Source organism: Anabrus simplex, chromosome 1, assembly GCF_040414725.1.
Source record: "Anabrus simplex isolate iqAnaSimp1 chromosome 1, ASM4041472v1, whole genome shotgun sequence".
In the NCBI taxonomy this organism is placed as follows: domain Eukaryota; kingdom Metazoa; phylum Arthropoda; class Insecta; order Orthoptera; family Tettigoniidae; genus Anabrus; species Anabrus simplex.
Window position 1 is genome coordinate 801,010,866 of NC_090265.1, and position 16,757 is coordinate 801,027,622.

At 40.0% G+C, this 16,757-nt stretch overlaps 1 protein-coding gene across 1 annotated transcript in view; it reads left to right on the top strand.

Annotated features, from left to right (window-relative positions):
- Positions 1-16,757, top strand: part of LOC136873672 (synaptotagmin-15-like) — a 137,265-nt gene that overhangs the window by 61,183 nt on the left and 59,325 nt on the right. Inside the window, exons 4-5 of the mRNA XM_068224953.1 lie at positions 11,223-11,380; positions 16,375-16,588. Coding sequence (XP_068081054.1) covers positions 11,223-11,380; positions 16,375-16,588 — 372 coding nt within the window. The remainder of the gene's footprint in view (positions 1-11,222; positions 11,381-16,374; positions 16,589-16,757) is intronic.

Sequence of the window (16,757 nt, forward strand, 5' to 3'; positions counted from 1 at the left end):
TAGTGATCTGAGGCCACATTGATGCCTTTCTTTACTTTGACATTCATAATCTCAGGGCTGTTTCTCCTGGAGATTGCAACATGATCAATTTGGAACTCTCCGAAAGTTTGGAAGGGAGAACGCCAAGTCATTTGCTTTCTGGGTAGATGGCGAAAATGGGTCGACATGACCTGCAGGTTGTGATTTTCGCAAATGGACACCAGTCTCTTGCCATTGGGATTGGTTCTTTTGTGAGCAGGGTAATTTCCTATAACTTTCTTGTACTTCTGTTCATGACCTAGTTGGGCATTGAAGTCACCCAAAAGAAGCTTGACATGGTGTTTGGGGATTTCGTTTAATTTTTCATCCAGTAGGTCCCAGAAATTATTAACTTCGTCTGGAACAGACTTGTTCTTATCGTTTGTAGGAGCATGTGAGTTAACTAGGGCGTAGGTTTTGTTTGCGCATTTAATTGTGAGTATAGACAATCTGTCATTCACAGGTTCGAAATTTGCAACCTATTTAAGGATCTTGGTTCTAACAGCAAACGCGGTTCCAAGCATCACAGCTCCATTGAGGGTTCCTCTTTGCGCTTTGCTCTTGAAAAATCGGTAGCCTTCGGATTCAAAAATCTCTTCATCTGGGTACCTTGTTTCCTGTAGGGCCATTATGGATATCTAATCTTCGTGAAGAGCTTTGGTAAGGGTTTTCAGCTTGCCAGTTTGTGTAAGTGAATTTATGTTGAAAGTCGCTAGAAAGATTTTAGATTTTGGCCTGAGTTTTTGACTCTTCGTGGTACACCGAGTCGCTCCGACTCGTCTCTTGCATGATGTCGAGTCTCCCCCAGAATCCGAATGAGACTCGTGCGCCGTGGCGTTCACGACGAGGGATTTATCCGAAGATTTACCCCCTGGGGTATGTTTCTTGAAATGTTGTGCCATCATGCTTTTTGACTTGACTTTGCTTTGGACGGGTACCCATCCTTTTACAACTAGGGTTGTTAGCCCTAGAGGTTGCCTCAAGATGTTTTCTGGCTTCTGGTCATTTACCAGTCTTCGCCGTAACCCAGGCAAGGGACCAGTTCTTTTTTCACGGTGGTATTTTATTTCCCTACTACCCTCTGACTCTGCTGGCCGCAGAGCCAGCGAGGTTCCCCAATTCCAATGGGACGCGCCCGATGGAGGTAACTGGTAAATCCCCACACGGGTGATTATAATAATTATTATTATTATTATTATAATAGTAATAATAATCAGAAAATAATAATAATAATAGTAAACAAAAAACTAAATCAAAACAACTAATCTGGCCCTACCCTGACCTTGCATTCACCACATGACTGTACACTCCACATGACCTTCACAACAGATTATGCTGCAAGAACCGCTGACTGTACATTACAACAGTTTCGGCTCACGCCCTTGTAATCACTACTGATTACTCCGCATTATTTGTTTCATGACTTAAATCCTCTGGATTCAAGTAAACCAAATGACAACAATTGCGAACCATCTTCCATATCGCAATCGGTAAGGCATCTACATTCCAAGATACCAAAACATTTACTCGCTCACTACCTAGCCACCTAAACAACCTTTGTTATCACTTAGTCTTACTTAGCCTCCATGCTCGAATTCAAACTACTTCACTATAGCCACATCACTCACACTTCACTAACTAAATTTTCCACAAACTCTAACGATTAAATATCCTCCTACTCTTAACCACTTCTCCTTTACATCCTGACATATCGTCCTATACCCCTTCCTCTTCAATTTTTTCACACAGGAATTTTTTACCACACATAAATTCCTGTTCAGTTCTCCTCCGTTTTCCCATTCCTTAATAATCCACCTTATAATACCCTGATCATCCCCTTTACCTAGAATTTTCCGTTTTTTGGCACTCAGTAAACTATTTCTAATCTTATTTGTTTCTTCACACTCACCTAATAAGTGAAAATAACCGTTCTCAACCTATCAACGTATATAATATTAATCCCCGTTACTTCCTCAACTTTATGTAAAACACTAAGGGAACCTCTTAATCTACTTTCGGCCACTAATTTCTGCCTACCGAGATCTCTAATCCTCCTTACCCATACCTTCATCTCTATAGCTTCTGTTTTCGTCCACACCTCTTCCCACATGTACCCCAAGCCTATCATCTCCAAGTATCCCTTCATTTTATCTAGCCAGCATCCCTTATATATACTCTTCCGTTGTTGTTCTTACGCGGCCTGTAATACCCTCCCTCCTTCCTGTCTTTTCAAATTCATCCAATATCTAACTATTTTTCACACACTCAGATTCTAAATCCTCCCCACACATTAGTTCCACCCCTGCATTGGCTGTGCACATCGGGAGTCCCATCACCATCTTACGAAATTAGTAATAATTCGACTTAACCCAACTCTTTTGTCATCCAACCCCCAAACTTCAGCGCCATACAATACGCTCCCGAAAATCACCGATCTTAAAACTAACCTCAGGGTTTTATAATTGATACCCGGATATTCCCCTAGCAAGTTTTTGACTGAAGCTAGGGCGGCCAACCTTCTGTTCCTCGCCCTCTTAATATGATCATTCCAGGTGCCTTTACTATTAATAATGACTCCTAGATATTCTAACTTGCTTACCAGTTCCAACCTTTCTCCCTGCACAACCCATTTCTCACCATCCTTTCTTCCTTTGTGTGCCTGGGCTATTAGCATTTTAGATTTCTTCCCATTAATTTTCAGGACCCATTTCTTTGAAAAATCCGACACTGCATTTAAAGCCTTTTGCATCCCCCCTGGGGTTAGAGTAATCAAAATCGCATCATCAGCAAAAATCAATCCTGGGACCTCCTCCCCATTAATTACAGGTACTGCCCAATTGCTTGCCCCATGCCCCTCCAAGATAACGTTAATAAATAAAATAAACAAAATTGGCGATAATTTGCACCCTGCTTTAATTCCACCCTGGACTCTAATGGTCTGCTCAACCTATCGTCTCCAATTTTACACAGAACCTGACTACCCTATATATCCCCTCTACTGCCCACATCATCTTTCCCGAAGCCACCAACATTCTCAGTTTCTCTAGTAGAGCTTCCCTATCCAACTTATCAAGCGCCTTTTCAAAATCGATTGCCGCCACATACACCTTCTTTCTTGACAGGCTCCTATGCTTTTCCAGAACTGTCATCATTATCATTATATTATCAACTGCTCTTTTCTTCCTTCTAAATTCTCCTTGGAAATCAGACAATACTTAATTCTTTTCTGCCCATTCACCCAACCTGTTCGCCAACACCCCTGTGTAAATTTTACTTAACCCTAGAACTGCTGCAGGTTTACCTGTCAAGTGCTGTAGCAAATTCCCATAAAGCACACACTAAAAGAATTTGGTACCTGTAAGCGGACTGTAATCATAAAATATAACTTATCATACATGAATAGAAAGCTGAAAGACTGTTCTATATTATCTTGATAGAGGTGAATCATTCAGAGTCATCAGTTTGAAATAATGATAAAAAATATTTTATAAAAAAGTATAAAAAATATATATTGACTTTTCTGCTCTAGAAAACCATATTGTCAAGTTAAATGTATATCAGAGACATCATAAATAAAAACTTCACAGTTTTTGTTACTATTTCAAAAACTATCTTTAAATTTTTCCTGTTAATTACTAACATAGAAAATTAATTTTTAAAATATGACATTTCTCGATTTTGCACATACATGAGAAATACACCTTCTGCCTTTTCCTTATGTCAGTTTCTTTCTGCCTGTGTTATGATCAAAGTGTTTGTAACACCCTACACAAATACCAACATTACAACTCAAACATCCATAATTAGATCTTCTTACTTTTTTGTTATCTCCGTTATTGCACACCACACACTTTCGCTGACGTTTATTTCCTAACTTTTCAATTGTGTGGGAATTCACCGATGCGTTTAGTGGGGTATCATCCTCTTCATTTTAAGCACTACACAGTGATTCTATAAGATGCACCATAAAATCATACCTAGGCATAAGAACATTGTCATCGGTGTTTTTACTGTACAATACATATGAATTCAACACTGCCTTGTCTATCAAGTGAAAAAAAAGTTTGTACCAGTTCCTATGACTAGACCGCTCTGAGGACACATGATCAATATTCTGATCAGATACATCAACTCCCCTCATTCCTGTTGTGTATTCACTGACCACTGCTGGCATAGAAATTTCAGCCCCTTTGGATGAACGACGTTTAGCTAAATTATTTATCGCTGGACGTGCTGTAGAAATTACTGTCAGGGGTTTCTTCTCTGATTTTTTCTCTCTCCACGCACCAAAAAACACAGGGCCACTTCTTTTATGCAAAATTTGTCCTGGTTGCAATTTTAAATTCTTTGCCGCACCAGGAAGATTTTTTTCTGTTGCTGCGAACTGTACCTGTGAGTAGAGTTTTCTTCTCCCAAAGAGCCAAAGCTAGCGCAATAGATGTTTACCAGTTGTCAACAATTATATGATACCCCTTCCAAAATATATTTCCTAAGGAATTCAGTAAATTCATTACGACATCAAAACTTAAACCTTTTTCACTCGATTTTGGGCCCCCAGATTTGACAGGCGAATATACACTGAACTGCAGAGTGTAATACGAACCAGGCTCACATACCTTGAAGAGTTTTATGCCCTACTGATGATGATGTTTGTTTGGTAAATATTGTATTAATTTAGACCTGTTCTTTGTACCTACTAATGTTTCATCAATACTTAGAACTTTTCCAGGAATGTAGTGTCTTTTGAAATATGCATTGAAATGATCAATTGCAGACCTAGTTTTGAACAGGGGATCATATCCTGGATCACCTGGTTTCTTGCTACAGCTGTTGTCTGCTAAATGAAAAAATCTATTTATGAGCAAGAACATGTCACGGGGCATTACTTTTCTAAAATAGGGTGTGTTCTCACTGGGATATTGTGTTCTCCAATAACGAAAAATATTCTTTTTTTTGCTAGGGGCTTTACGTCGCACCGACACAGATAGGTCTTATGGCGACGATGGAATAGGAAAGGCCTAGGAGTTGGAAGGAAGCGGCCGTGGCCTTAATTAAGGTACAGCCCCAGCATTTGCCTGGTGTGAAAATGGGAAACCACGGAAAACCATCTTCAGGGCTGCCGATAGTGGGATTCAAACCTACTATCTCCCGGATGCAAGCTCACAGCCGCGCGCCATCTTCTTCTTTAGTAGACCCATATTGAGAACAAGTCCAATAAAACGTTTCAACTGTGCAATATTCACACCACCTTCAGGCCACAAACGAAACCTACTCTTTCGTTGCAGAACACCTAATTTATGTAGATATTGATCAGCATATCTGTTAGTCTCTTCAACGAGAAGTCTCCAAAAACCAAGTGTGAGAAACAGATTGAAGTACATAATCGGCGCGGAATTACGGGGAGGCAAGTTCACAGGGCCGGGATGATGAACGACAAATGGTACATTGTTACCTGGAAAATCACTTTCATCGGGTTGTATATCAGTCCAGTTCACACTTACGCCTTCACGGCTAACATTAGGCATGTTTACATTGTCTATAGGAACATGATCACTATCGCTTGCATTGAGGGCGATTTCCATAACTTGCGGGACATCCTGTTCGCCGGTATCACTGCAACTGCTTTCACCATCTTCATTTTCATACGAATCCACACAATAATCACTATCATCGTCCGTACTATCACACGAATCGTCAGAAATCAAGCGCTTGATTTCTGAGTCGTCCACGTAGTTGGCTGCCATTTTGCTCAATGCAACCTCAATGTCAACATGAAAGTACTTCCACTTCTGCAGTCAAATAATAGACTGTATATTGTCATTTGTTTGCCAAAGGCTTTCGCTACGAAAGATAACAGCATCGGGAACCAACATGGCTTGAAATTACTGCCATGTGTTGGCTAACAGTAGTACTATATTGGAATTCCCAGACCGTCTCCCAGGGAGACGACCGCACTTGACCAAACAGCACAGCGTCTTCCTGGAAGACGGTCCGCAGTTCTAGGGTTAAGGAATCTAACAGAGATATTCCTCTATAACTATTCAAACTGTTTTTATTACCCTTCCTCTTATATATTGGACACACAATTCCCGTTTCCCATTCCTTCGGGTACTTCCCCTGTTCAAGGATCTTATTAAATAAACCACTGCACTCTGCTCTCACCGTTTCTTGCTGCTCACTCTCACTCACCCATTCACTGCTTTGATCTTCTGTATCCACACTGCACTGTCCGTTCTCACCTGAGTTGATCTCCTCTCCTTCCTCGTCTTCACTCCTCTTTGTTACTTCTTTCATCCTTCCATCGCACCCTGTCATCTCTCCTCTCTCGGAACTAACGCATTCGTCCATCTCCTTTAGCTTCACCACTGAGTGCTCCCTAACCCATCGTCCGTTAGTCACCACCAACCTCTGACCTCTTACTCGGGCCTTTAGCCCCTGATTTCTCGCTCTCCATAGGTGTCTGTTCAAGATCATCATATTTTTACCTCCTTCCTTTCCCATGTCTCTTTTCACCCCTATTTTCTGCCCTGTAAATTATTACTGCTTCTTATCACAATTTCTGCCGTTAGGGTTGAGAAAATTTTTACCCTAATTGGCCTCCGTCCTTTAGCTTTTCCCACTCTCTCCACATCGTCTATGTCCACTTCACTGAAGTTAATCTTCATCCTATCCCGTATGACCTCTACCAGCTTGGATATCAGGTCGATCTTGCCTTCCCTCTCGCCTTCCTCCACACCATATATAAATATGGCTTTCTTCATTCTCTCCTGCCTGTACCCCTCCGCTTCTCTCTTCATCATCATCACCTCCTCTTCCAGATGTTTCACTTTCCCTCTTAATAATTCAATTTCCTTCTCATTATTGTCCACTCTCCTGTTCGATTCCTCCGTCTTCGTTTCTAGCCATTTCTTCATGTTCCCTATCTCCTTTCTCTGCTCCTCCATCATGTCCTTCATTACCTGTACCTTATCCCATTGACACTTTTCCTGTGTTACCTCACTCACTACTACCTTGAGTGCTGCCAAGTCCTCCATGCTAAATTTTCCGCTGGTATTTGGGCCTGGATTTAATTCCCCCCTTCCCAATAACCAGTAGCACCGTTATCACTGTCACTACCAGCACCGCTTCACCCATTTTCACTCCTTCTTTTCTTAACATCCGTCCATTCTTGGTCTCCTTCTTCAGCTTCACCTGCCATTTCCCAATCGCGGCCCGGTACTGCTCAATACCGACCATGTTCTAAGCACGCACTGCACCACGCGACTTCACTCCACGGTTGCTCAAGCCAGACTGTGATATGTTGAACTAACAAACTCACATTTACTCCTTAATAGTGATGTGAAGATAATTTACTACTTCTACTCTCTATAGATAACTGGTAGAGTGTTGGCCTCCGGTTTCTAAGATAGCAGGTTCAGGGTCGGTAGCGGTAATCGTAATTTTGAAGGGTGGATAAAAGTACATTCGAGACTTCATAATACATAAGAGAGCTCTGTCGTTCGTTAGATATTCACTTAACAAAATTAGATAAACTGATCCACGGAACATCCAACAGAGATGCGGTTTACTCTGCCATCTGGTAGAGTATAACGGAACGTCAAAATGGACGAGCAGGTAGCCTAAATGGCATCCAATTATATTACATCCACACGGTAGTCAAGACCGTACGATTTTTCTTTTTCTTCTTTCTTCGTTATGCCCACTCAAAGAGCGCGTTTCAACTTGTTCGTTGGCCTGATAGTTTTCGCCTTCTTATCGTTCCAAAATCTCTTCATTAATGCACTGTGTATGCACTTTGCGTTCTGTGGACCACTTCCTACCAGTTTTCTTTTTAAGGTTTCTCCACGAACTTCCTATGATGTCGTCCGTGATATTCATTTCATGGATTGTCCGCCTTAGTTTCTTCTACTCAGTTTACTTTGATCTTTTTTGAGTTACATACTTTAAATAACTTTTGGTGAGTCTGTCGCTTTCCATTCTATAGATCTGACCGTAGACCATAGGTTATTTTTATTATTATTACTATTATTAGTGAAAGCCATCTCTACACAGGCAATGAAAGACCTACAAGTGTCGAAGGTCAAAGGTACCACGGTACGTAACGTCGGCGTTATGTGAGATCGATGGTTAGCTCCATGTCAAGCCAGTTTCGCATCCAGGAGTTGATCTGGTACTCACTTGTGGCATATGCCGCGAAAACAGAGTATATATTTACCCTCAACAAGATAGCTACTAATACTAATACTACTACTACTACTCCAACACCACACTGATGAATGTGTCCCTCTCGTCTCGCCCTAACAGAAAGGCTAAAGCATCTGTTCAGAAAGCAGGAGCTTTGTGTTCGATTCGCAAAGACAGTCGCAGTTTCATTTCTTTCGCTTTCTTAGGAAGATCTTCAAAATAATATCTAAATGTAATAAGTATACGGTCGAGTTGATTGGATAAAAAATAGTGCTTTGGCCTTCTGAGACGAAATTGGGGGTTTCTATTCTGGGTCAGAATGCTACTGTTTGAAGGTGCTCAAATACACCAGACTCGTATCGGTGAATTTATCAGCATGTAAGAGAATCGTATGGAACAAAATTCCGATACATTGGCGTCTAGGAAAACCGTGGTACCTAAAACTGAAAGCATTATTATTGTCTCACGAATTCAAATTCATTCTCATTCATTTCGTCTACAAACGACTAAAGCTTGTACTGCCCTACTTTTCACACAAGGGATCCGGATCAATCAAGGAAGCCAGACAAGGCATATCACTCAATCAGATATCCAAGAGACTCTGAAGTACCATATATATTTGTACGATGTATGAACAGAAGACAGTAGTCATGTTCTTTAGAAGGGGAAGAAGGCGAGCAGCGATGGATACATTCAGTTACGAAGGCTCACCTTTAAGAATGTCCGGCTTCATGGATAAATGGTTAGTGTGCTGGCGTTTGGTCAGAGGGGTCCTGGATTCGATTCTTGGCAGGGTCGGGAATTTTAACCATAATTGGTTAATTTCGCTGGCACGGGAGCTGGGTGTATGTGCCGTCTTCATTATCATTTCATCCTAATCAAGACACGCTGGTCACCTACGGGCGTCAAAACAAAAGACCTGCACCTGGCGATCCGAACATGTTCTCGGACACTCCCGGCACTAAAATCCATACACCATTTTTTACCTCTAAGATTTGTAAATACATTCTAATATTTCGGAATGACTTTCCAGACAAGTGGGACTACATTTACAGCTCACATAAAATAAAGACTCTGGCAACAATAACATCATCTTAGTCGACTATCGATCAAAATGTCCTTGAAACTTTTCCGTCTAAAAAGTATACCAATCGTGACCTACGGCATTCCAATATGGACATTCCTGGAAAAGACCTAAATGGGAGAGAAAGGATGAAAGAAATTTTCCTTAAAATAGCACTGTGAGTATCTAAATACGTACACACCCTTAAGACTTTACTGTTTATGCAATAACTCGAGAACTTTTCTTCACTGAGTTGCCTGCAACATTCTAAGACTCTACATTCTACAAAAATATCAAGAGCTGCTACATAAACTAAAAACGAATTAGAAAAAGTCTGGAGTGACTCTTATATAACGGATGCAGTGACAACAGACAATTGGTGCCAAAGTTGCTTCGATCTCAGGCATACAGTGACTCGTGCTGCGGCTCATGGTTTCCATCATAAGGCGTGTGTTGTACTTAGTTTTCACAAACCGAACGATGACTGTGTGTGCCGATGGTGTGAACAAACGTTGAGGTCGTTACCACGCCTTACAGTGCCCGAAGAGGCCTTGTTCTCTCACAAAGCTTAGTAGCGACTTTTTCAAAAGTTATCATTTATTCTTCAAGGAATGTGGCCCTAGTTTACCTAAAATATGTTAGGGATATAGCTTGCAAGACTGCAATATTAAGTTTCATTAATGCACTACCTAGTAGAACAAAATACTCCAATAGTATATTATGCAACAAGCCTATATTGGCAATATTTAAGACACGAGTACGTATGCTTATAAAACGTGCGAGTTGCATACGACTGTTTATGCTCGACGATAATTATAACTGTATTTCTTTTTCATCAATTTCTATCGATGTGTCACTTGACAGTTGAGTTTCCTGAACATAGCACAGACCGTATGCGCTGGGTTATTGATTTTCCGTGAGTGGATCAGAGACCTTGACAATGTCATATGCTTCCAATGCCTTCATAAAAGGTTATCATAACCCAGCTTTATTTCAAATACAATTTGTTTATTGTACAGCTGGTGAAGTGAATTTGTGGGAATGTGCCAAGTGGTTGTCAAATTTTGGAAGTAGAAGGTGCATTGATGTTAATATGTGTGTCCGACATGTTTGATTTTGGAAACAAGGGCGAAGCTAGTGCGTTGAGGGCAGGTGCGATGCTATCCTTAGCTAACTGATTAAACAGCTGTATCATAATGAAAATATGAACTCTCATTAGTGGACAACCTTCATCATAATGAAAAGCTAAACCTTGATTGGTGCAGAACATGTATCATATTGAACTATAATGAGCCTTACTAAGATTCAGTTTTCTGGCATATTTATATTTCACTATCGTCGAGCATAAAGAATATTACAATGAGTTAAAAACCTTACCTAAGAAGCATATAACAGCTGAAGTGCAACACTTTTTCAGAAATATATCAGATACTGGCGGGGAAAAGTTTACATTGCAGTAACTCAGGTGACTTAACAGATGGTTCCTTTTGATAGCACGTAGTGGACAGTAGAAAATGAAAGGAGCCGCTGTTTGTTCTGATTGGCACTTATGAAGTTATCCCTCTAATGATTGTATTTTAAACCATTGAAAACAACTTCTAAATTTACTATTACCAGTGGAAGTATAAACCTGGGTTCGAAGAATTTTGAAGTTAAATGTTGACGTACGGTTGGGAAGAACAATTCCCTTGTGACATGTCCTTCAAGCTATTTGTCCGTACAAAGTTCCAACTCACTTCAATATCATTTCTTAATATCTTCTTCACACGAGATACGGGACACATGGAGAAACTGAAAAGTGCGTCCCATCGAGCTGAGGATCTTGCACACTGTGTGCTTTCCTATTTAATAAAAATAACTAATTTTCGAAAAGAGTGTTCATACATTTTTGCGAAAAATTTTAAATTTTGAAGTTCAGTAAGATTTTACTGGTAATAACTTATTTTGTTTGTCACAGGACCAAGGAGATCCAGTTCAGTCTCCCCACGCTTACACATGCAGCCTCACTGGACGATCTCATGCCTCGTGAAATGGACATAGCTCTGCAGGATACAGAGTTGTTAGTTCCAGCCACAGTTCCACATCCTCAGCGATCAACCCGCTCTAACTCTTTCAGTAAGTACACTCCTGAGCCTAATAAACTGATCATAGTGAGGTGTCTGTAAGCAACAATATATATACCGTATATATTTATAACGTTTACTAAAAACAGCTTTGTCCAGTACGTATGCCCATTCTACTGGACTGATTTGCTTTATTTTTCTTTTATTATCTCCGGAATCACCTGCCGGTTAATCATCAGGCATTGATGGGTCACTGAAGTTCACTCTATCCTCAGGAATCCTAAAATCAAGTCACTGAATGACCTAGCCTATAATAGCAGGCGAATGCGTACCCTAACCCACTATACTTCTGTACTTAGCGGGTTGCATACATTACGAAAATATATCGGCGAAGCAAAATGACCGTGACCAAAGGCAAACCTGCTGTTTCAACCAAACTTGGTACACATATGTCTATACTATCTGGAGAGAAATACTGTGGGAGTAATACACACCTAGCACCACTACGACTGAAGTAGGGAGGGAGTGACAATGAAAAAGTAATCGAAACCTACCTATATCAGTGTCGAATCCATAGTTTTAGGGGTCACTGAGATAAATTGTGATACTCCGGAGAAAATTTAAGTACATGTTCAGCCACCATCGCGATAGAGGGTGAGAAGAGGAGAAAAATGTTCAAAATGGTCGGGATTATGTATATATATGTGTATGTTCCAGGATAGCTCTCGACCAAATTTTTACACATATGACTCACTATATATAGGGAAAATTACCGTGGGGGTTAAGCATCCCTAGCACCGCTACGGTTGTTGGTTGGGAGGGAATGACATGTAAAATGAATCGAAAACGACTAAAATTAGTGTCGAATCAATACTTTAAAGGGTCGATGAGATGAATAGTACACGGTATGCTGTTTTTAGACCAAGTTCAGCCTCCAACGGCATGGGGTGATGAAAACGGTGAAAAAGTAAATGTCCAAAATAATCGAGATTAATGTTGCATCCACAGTTTTCGGGTTCGCTGGGCTGATCGGTGACACTTTCAATGAAAGTTGAAATCGTGTACATCTAGACAAATAAAGTTCTAGGGGGTCCGCTGTGTGTGATTTCGTTTGTTTTGCCAATATTTCAGATATTTATCCAATTTCGGTCAGCTCAGGACCGTATCAGTGGTTTGGTGTCTGTTTGTCTGTTTGTCCGTCTGTTCCATCATCACGGCGAAACGGCTAGATATATCTCGAGCAAACTTTATATATAGAGTACACTCATCCAGGGGAAGGTTTAGATATGCATATGATATAAACATCATTGAATAGAATGTGGGTTTATAGGGAAACCACAACAGTTTTCTTGCATTTTCTCTTATACTATTGATTTCCTGCAAGATCCGTGAATTGCATGCGAAACGTCCTTTATACCCTTTTATATGTATATAACTTCGCTTGGTAACTGCACACTCTTTCCTTTGAGGGAATATTCTTCGTTTCTTGGTAACTGCTTTCTAAACGGTAAGTCATTTCACAAAGCAGATTACACAATTGATGTTCAGTATGGAGATATCTTCAACTTTGGTCCTATGCCTTAATGTCGTATCTAAATTCTTTGTACTTTAGATAGTGCAGCATTTCTCGGTAACAATGAAATCTCTCCAACTCGATTGCGACTGACATTAGGGAAGAGTGCCTGTCGTTATAGTGAAAAACTTCCATCTCTATTTCGAATGGCAGCTGGAAAGTGAACCCGCCGTCATTGTTGAAACTCCGGAACTCGATTGCGAATGGCAGAAGAAAATGTGGCCTCCTATTATTATCTAAATTTTCCCAACGTGCACCTTACATCGGAAACAACGTATGGGGTCGTCCCTGTTTTGTTTCTCGGATAGCGCTATGGGACGTGCAATATAACATAATCTTACTCACTTCGTGCGCAGTAACTTACGTAGAAGTCCGTATACAATGTATAGTACCGTAGAGAAGGACGGGTACATTAGCTAGTCGTATCTACAGGGCGATGTGTAAATACATATAGTTATTACTTATTTTTATTTGAAGGGATCAGTTACTTCCCACATAATATGGGCTACCACAAGGACAAAGTTCCACGTAAAAAAATAATATAAAATTACATTTTTAATTAAACACACAACAATAACTGGAAAACTACAAAATAATTCGTTAAATATCAGTCAGCGTCAGGATAAAGAAATCTACAAAAACTCACCTGACACACAATTAACACGTAATACAAATCCTAAAAGTAGACATTCAAAAAGTATAAACTGGATAGTGCATGGAGTAATTCCATATAAAGACACGTTATCTGACCGTTTGTAAGGAAATAACTGCAGTACCCATCATTGACGGGGCAATCATACAGTTATCTAACTCCCCAGATACTTTCCGCCAATATTCAGGCAGGCGCAGCAGTAATCCCATCTAACGGAGATGAGTGGCAGCAGAAGAGACAAATCAGATTACAACAATGGTCAATTTAATGTTGTTGTTGATCAGTTTTATAAGCTTCGATATTGTAGTCCTTCACATTTAGTCTTCTTCCGACTCTGGGATATAAGGGCATCTAATGTAAAGGCAGTCTTTCCTTCTTTCATGACTTCCTCTTTGTCTCATTCTTCATGCTATCGTCCCTCTACGAGTTTTTTCTCATTTTTATTATGATCTTCATATTTTTCTTTGTCAATACGGACCGATGACTACGCGGTTTTACACCGTAAGACAATCATGACAAAAACCATCGACACTATTAAACAGTATCTTCAAGTAAACAATGCTTGGCGTTGGTAAGGACTAAGCAACAAAAGTATAAATTATTCTGTTATTATAGTCGGTAAGGTAAAAATGTATTAAATGGTCGGAAATTTAATTCTATATAACGTTAGCTATGCACTATTTATCGACGGGACTATTAATAACATGAATATTTGGGAAATAAATTTCAGGCGTTCCTCTAAACTATCATTTCACTCTGTGTGAATAAAGTTATTTATATCCTAGATTGTAGTGAATCATTTCTCGACTTTACGTAACGATTTTAAATTAAATTATCTCGTGATGCCCGTACATACACACACACATGACGGAAAATTTAAAAATGCATTTCCTTATTACTGTGGACACAACCGATACAGAAATGCCATTCATTTTAAATTCTGAGCAATGTACAGACAAAACTCTTATTATATGTAAACTAGCTGTAGCACCCGGCTTTGCCAGGGTAATTAATGAACGTTTATCCCTAAAGATTTGTATTACCTGTTAATTATGTGTGAAGTGAAGTTTTGTAGTATTCCTTATTTAGACTATGATCGATATTTTACGATCTATAATGAAGTTTTAGAGTTATTTATATGTGTTCAATTTCCAGTTTTGGATGATTTAATTTTTTTTGTAAAACTTTGTTCTTGTAGAAGCCCAAATTGACCAGGAAATATTTGATTTCCTCAAAAATAGTATGCGCGTATTTACCCGTCGTTCTATAGATATTGTGTACAAGATTCCAACTGTCATTAAGACTGTCACTGATTAGCCTTCCGACCCCAAAATCTTTGGATGCAGCACTAAATTTGGTGATTTTAGACTATTTACTTTTCACCCCATCTCAGCACCCGTACTAATGGAGGTTGGACGTGGGCTTAAACGGTGTCTAGAGCGTCATAATTCCTCTCTGCGACACATAAACAATAAATCTGACGTTAATATTGATTATTTTAAATTATTTTTGCATGGCATCCCCTCCCATTCCCACCCCCTAGCGTGGGTAGGAATTTCCCACCTCCATAATAACCAAGTTTGGTTAAGAGGTACACCGAAATATACGCACATGTATCCATAATCTCAGTTATTTTTACAGTCACCTTCACCCCTTCTTAACCTCCATTCCCACTGCGGCTGAAGTATAACTTATACGGTATCCACAGTATACAACTAGAAAACTATGGAGTCGACATTTATATCAGTTTATTTCGATTATATTTATATTTCTCCCCTCCCCTAGGGGTGCTTCGTGTGTGTTATCCCCCACAGCAATTTCTCAGATAGTAGGTCATATGCGTACCAAGTTTAATTGAGAGTTATTCTGGAGCATACATACATCCGTAATCTCCGTAATTTTGGATATGTTCTCTTTCACCCCTTCTCACCCATGCCGTTGGGGACCGAACTTGACTTAAACGTCAACGGGATTGCTAGAATTCACCTCAGTAATACCGGAAGCTGTGGATTCTAATTACTATTGGTTGTTTTCAATTATTTTATAATGTATTTCACCGTCTTTCAACCCGCGCCCATAGGGGGTTCTTTTCCCACAGTTTTCTTACCCTAATAGTAAGGCATATGTGTACAATGTTTGGTTGAGAGCTATGCTGGAACATGCGCATGTACATCGATATCCTCGGTCATTTTCGACATTCATTTTCACTCCTTCTAACCCCGTTCCCGATTGGGAATGAACTTTGAGTTAAATGGCATCCAGTGTCACAGTACATCTCAGCTACCCCATAAACTATGGATTCGACATTAATATCGGTCATTTTCGGATATTTTTGTATTTCAGCTCATTCTTTTGGTGGTGCCATGGGTTTATTACTCGTAAAGTAATATTTTCAGATAGTAATTGACATGCGTATCATGTTTTGTTAAGAGCTATGCTCTCTCAGGTGTAATAAGAACAAATTGTGAAATTTTCAGCGAAATCGGTCCAGTAGTGTTTGAGTCTATTCGAGACAGACATATAAACATGCATTGATAGATAGATAGATAGGTGATACGGTTGAGGCGCTGGCCTTTTGACCCCAACTTGGCAGGTTCGATCGTGGCTCAGTCCGGTGGTATTCATTCTGTGATGTTCATTAACAAGGGTCAATCTCGCGTCAGTTCTATTTGTAAATATTTTCCGGTATGGGAATCAATGTTCCATAGCACCAGATGAGATAAATATATTCTATTTTACAAGAGTCTGTCCAGTTCTCGTGAACGAGGTGAACATCTCCTTGAGGAATTTCTCAAATACTGTGTATTCTCCTTTGTTCCAGGCTGCTATGGACTGGGAGTGATCGACCCTGCACTGTACCGAGGCGCTCTAGACCTTGAGGAGGACCTGCAGTTTCCTGAGGGCCATCTCGGTCGCCTCTGGTTCTCTTTGCGTTATGAACCGGCCACGGAGAAACTGCTGGTGTCTTTACTCAAGGCAAAGAACCTGCCGAGCCGCACAGTGGGCACTGTCAACAGTTGTGATCCCTACGTCAGGTAAGTACTCATCTCTCTCTCTTACACTGCGATATATTGGCCAGAATATTGTTCATATTTCTTGTCATATTCCTTTGAAAATCAGTTCAGTTTTATGAATTCTGATCAAGAATAATGAGGTTGAATTAATTAGAGTACTGTAAGTAGTGTTGTTTGTTCTCTCTGAAAA